Genomic DNA, 5,000 nt, shown 5'->3' with positions numbered 1-5,000 from the left:
AAGAATCAAACCAAAAACTCTCCAAAACAACCCTCTCGTGTACCTCTCTTTTCTCTTTCACTCTCTAGCATACCACACCATCCCATCCACCTCTTCAAAAGTCCAGCCGAAAGGCCCCGAAGTAGCTGGCCGACTCCTCGGCGTGCACCATGGTGGGCGAGGACACGGCCACAAACACCTCGTCTCCGGCGCGCAGCTCGAACAGGCCGCCCTGGTACACCGAGTGCAGGGCGTACTCGGCGTCGGGGGCCCAGCACTTGGTGCCCACGCCCTTCAGCAGCTGGATCGGCCGCACGTAGTTGGTCTTCTTGTAGATGCACTGCACCAGCTGATGGCTGGCACCCGACTGGTCGGTGTCGGAGCTGGGCGACGGGTATCGGAAGTACACCTGGGGGAGACGGAGAGAGAGAGTGAGAGAGAGAGATAAATGGAGGTCTGGGAGCATGCACTGCACCCGACTGGTCGGTGTCGGAGCTGGGCGACGGGTATCGGAAGTACACCTGGGGGAGGGAAAGCAGACATGAAATGAAGCAACCAAGTGAGGTGGAGTTTGTCACCCGGTCATCCTGCTGGTCAAGTGTGACGGATGTGTTCTCGTGCACAAACTCACCACCTCATCAGATGCATCGGTTCTGCAATGGGAGGCACAGTACGAGACCACAGAGCTAAAGGGCTGGGGTCCGTTTCTCGATTCTTGTCGTTGCTAACCGTCTTAAGATCGTCTTACCATTCCCTTGGATTTAGTGGTGAGCGTCGCTGTCGAGAGAGAGTTGAGTCGCTCTTACGAAGGACTTTTCTAACGACGATAGCAAAGACGCTTTCGAGAAACGGACCCCTGGTCTGATAGCCCAGCTTCGGGAGGGAGGTTTACTAACGTTCCACACCACACTCTGCTACTTGGCCTCCGTTACACAAGCTTGTTAAATGTAGTGTGAGTTTCCTTGCAACACAGGTAGCTTATAAAATATGAAATAAGCAGGGCTTGACATTAACTGTTTCGCTTGCTGGCCACTGTGGCTAGTGGTTTTCCTGAGTCAATAGCCATCCAGCTATTCTACTAGCCACATTTTTTTTAATCATGATGCTGTACATCTAACCTCAGAAGATGAGGTGCTTAAAGCAAGAAGATGAGTGCATGGGTTTCAACATGGAAATAAAACAAACAAATAGAAACTGAGTAACTGAGCTTTTTCTTGAACTTAAATACAAACAATTGATACACAAGGGGCAAAGTGCAGAATATACACTATTATGATATGTCATATCATAGAATGAGCTACCTGCCAAATTGGCTAGTGACACTGAAATTGTTACCAGCCACAGCCAAGTTTTACCAGCATTTGGCCGGTTGGCAGGTGCCAGTGTCAAGCCCTGGAAATAAGACATAAAGGGGTATCGGATGTATAAATGGTGGACGTAGAGAAGATCCACCTTTTCATATATGAAAAATGCAATTCTCCAAGTGTATAATAAATGAATATATAGAATTTGATGGTGGTGGTAAGTATTTGTTAAAACGGTAACATTTGTGAACGGTAGCAACATGAATTCTGGAAACGAACTACTAAATATATTACACAGTGCATCTTTAAGTGTAGTGTGAGCAGAGGTGGAAAGAGTACAGAAAATGTGTACTCAAGTAAAAGTATCTTTACTTTGCCTAAATTCTACTCAAGTACAAGTAAAAGTACCTATCTAAAAATCCACTCAAGTAAAAGTTAAAAAGTACTTCACTTAAAATGTAATTTGAGTAAAAGTACTTAGTTACTTTTAATTAGCTTTCCTCTTGAGAATGTCATGTTTATTTTTCTTGAATATCGTCCTCCATAACCTCTATCTCTTGCTTGGCACCAGCCATCATCCAATACATTGATACAAGATAGTAAACAAATGCTGTGTGCCATCCTGCACAATCTTTCATTTCTGGCGGATTGTGGCATTATTGTGCATAGCATTTTGTCTCTCAGTCATTTTTTTTTACTCAGTACTCAGGCCAGGTTCCAGTGTAATTGAGTAAAGTACTTGGGTCAAAATGTACTCAAGTACAAGTAAAAGTATTAATTTAAAAAAATACTTAAAAAGTACAAAGTATTCATAAAAGCTACTCAAGTACAATATTGAGTAAAAGTATTTAGTTACTTTTCCACCCCTGAGTGTGAGTAGTATGATTGCAGTTTAGAACAGAGCTCTCCAATTGCCCCACAGGGGAGGCAGGAACAATAAATCACATGACTGGCTCCCTGTCTGACTGACTCACCTGGGCATACAGGTAGTAGCGTCCGTCCTGGGGCACTCGCAGCCGCCCGCTGGCCAGCGTCATGTTGCGCAGGTGGGCTCCGAAGCTGCCGTTGCCCCAGGTACGCACCGGGTGGCGACACGACTGGTGCAGGTCAGGCTGGGGGGTGGGCAGCATACCTGGAGGAGAGGGGAGGAGGAGGGGAGAGAAGAGGAGAGGAGAAGAGAGGGAGAGAAGAGGTTTATTGGTGAACACAATATAGATTGTTATTGGTGAATACAATATAGTACAAGCACGGCTGGTGCAGGTCAGGCTGCGGGGTGGGCAGCATACCTGGAGGAGAGGGAGGGGGGGAGAGAAGAGGAGAGGAGGGGAGAGAAGAGGGTTACTGGTGAACACTATACAATGTAAGCAGGACTGATGAAAATATGGCTGGGGGTGGGGAGCATACCTGGAGGAGGGGGGGGGGAGAGGATGGGAGAAGAGGGAGAGAAGAAGGTTATTGGTGAACACAGTATAGTGTAGTGCAGGTCAGGCTGAGGGCTGGGCAGCATAGCTGGAGGAGGGGGGAGGAGAAGTTGGGGAGAGAAGAGGAGAGGAGGGGAGAGGAGAAGGTTATTGGTGAACACAATACAGTGTAAGCACGACTGGTGCAGGTCAGGCTGGGGGGTGGGCAGCATACCTGGAGGAGGGGGGGAGAGGAGGAGTAGGGAGAGGAGGAGTGGGGAGAGAAGAGGAGAGGAGGAGAAGAGCAGAGAGAAGAGGAGAGAAGGGGAGAGAAGAGGAGTTGGGGAGAGGAGGAGTGGGGAGAGAAGAGGAGAGGAGGCGAGAGAAGAGAGGGAGAGAAGAGGTTTATTGGTGAACACAATATAGTGTAGTGCAGGTCAGGCTGAGGGGTGGACAGCATAGCTGGAGGAGGAGGGGGAGAGGAGGAGTGGGGACAGAAGAGGAGAGGAGGGGAGAGAAGAGGAGAGGAGCGGAGAGAAGAGGAGAGGAGGGGAGAGAGGAGGAGTTGGGGAGAGGAGGAGTGGGGAGAGAAGAGGAGAGGAGAGGAGAGGGAGAGAAGAGGTTTATTGGTAAACATAATATAGGGTAATAATAGTGTAAGCAGGACTGGTGCAGGTCAGGCTGCGGGGTGGGCAGCATACCTGGTGGAGGGGGGGAGGAGAGGGTTATTGGTGAACATAATGTATTATCGGATTATCAAAATTGTCGGATAAAGGGATATAGATTAGGGAATGGTGGTGAATGGGTTGCACATTTTATAAACGGTGTAGGATTTCCACTAGGATCATTTTTGCACAATAACTCATTTTAAGTGGAACAGCAACAGAAATAATAATACTATGACACTACAGTATGCTGAGATACAATCACTTCCTTTACTCAATTGATATGTTTCCTGCAATCAAATCCCCTGCACCAAACTCTGGAAAGTTCCTGTGCGGACTCATAAGAGCTAATAAACACATCTGCGGTGTGGATGGTGGTACAGTATGTAGTGTACTGTGGAACTGTAAGCCATCCGATAGTGGATTTCCATTAGCCGTGTAGTATTGCAAGAACATATCATCACCTTCAAGCTAAAGCACATGTGCGTGTGTGTGAGTGTGTGTGTGTGTGTGTGTGTGTGTGTGTGTGTGTGTGTGTGTGTGTGTGTGTGTGTGTGTGTGTGTGTGTGTGTGTGTGTGTGTGTGTGTGTGTGTAAGCCTAAGAGAATAATAATATACTTTTGCACACTTTACTCTTATCTTATTTTGCTCTCTCTCTCTCTCTCTCTCTCTCTCTCTCTCTCTCTCTCTCTCTTACTCACAGCTCACTCTCACTATACGGCATACTGTTGACAGGGGATATGAGAGGGGAGCCCTAGTCAGAAAAAAGAAAAGAAAAAAGGAACAAAGGAGGATTAGAGAGAGAGAGAGAGAGAGAGAGAGAGAGAGAGAGAGAGAGAGAGAGAGAGAGAGAGAGAGAGAGAGAGGTAGGAGAGCAAAATAAGATAAGAGTAAAGACAAAAAAGGAAGAGAGAGGGGGGAAATGTAGAGAGAGAGAGAGAGAGAAGGGGTGAGATGAGAGATGAGATGATAGCAGCGCAAACATTTTTTTGAGATGAAAGTTCTTAAAATGAATGATGGCGCATGAGCTGGGGGAATACCACAAGAATGGAATGATAATGATATAGAGGAAAAGAAAGAGGAGAGGGGGAAGATATGGCAAGATAAAGAGGGAGGAGAGAGAGAGAGATAGAGAGAGAGAGAGAGAGAGAGAGAGAGAGAGAGAGAGAGAGATGAATGAGTTTATGCTGCCAGGGAAGAGTGACAGTAGAGAGGGATATGAGCAATAGGTATAGGGACGGATGATGCCATCGTGGGCCCCTGGGCTAAACAGAAGAAAGCCCCCCCACCTCATCATGGTTAGATTACAACAAATTCAGGGTTTCAGGCCAGATGTTACATAGACCATACATACATAGAAGAGCAAACCTGATGACGCACTGGGCGATACGCATTGTTCGCTCCGAAAAAATAAAGTAAGAAAAAGAACAGTAAGCAGTGTGCGGTGTCTTTTTGAATTTTGTTACATAGACAAATATTGGAGGTTCGGTGGTTTGTCGCCCAAGAAAACACATTACGAGAATGGAAATATGGAGATTTGGGCTTCAGGGGGGCCCCCTTGCCTCTTGGGCCCCTGGGCCTGGGCCCGGTAGGCCTGTGCATTAATCCATCCCTGGTAGGAGGAGAAAGCAATTTTAGGTGTGGGGGTGGGT

General features: G+C 47.3%; 1 protein-coding gene across 1 annotated transcript in view; it reads right to left on the bottom strand.

Annotated features, from left to right (window-relative positions):
* Positions 1-5,000, bottom strand: part of tnfsf10l (TNF superfamily member 10, like) — an 88,351-nt gene that overhangs the window by 937 nt on the left and 82,414 nt on the right. The window contains exons 5-6 of the mRNA XM_063186672.1: positions 2,258-2,415; positions 1-388 (exon numbers count right to left, since the gene is read on the bottom strand). The exon at positions 1-388 is cut by the window's left edge and continues 937 nt beyond it. Coding sequence (XP_063042742.1) covers positions 95-388; positions 2,258-2,415 — 452 coding nt within the window. The 3' untranslated portion in view covers positions 1-94. The remainder of the gene's footprint in view (positions 389-2,257; positions 2,416-5,000) is intronic.

The sequence above is a fragment of the Engraulis encrasicolus genome, chromosome 21 (genome assembly GCF_034702125.1).
Source record: "Engraulis encrasicolus isolate BLACKSEA-1 chromosome 21, IST_EnEncr_1.0, whole genome shotgun sequence".
NCBI lineage: Eukaryota > Metazoa > Chordata > Actinopteri > Clupeiformes > Engraulidae > Engraulis > Engraulis encrasicolus.
Note: the sequence above shows the minus strand (reverse complement) of the source record. Positions and strands in the feature narration are given on the sequence as shown.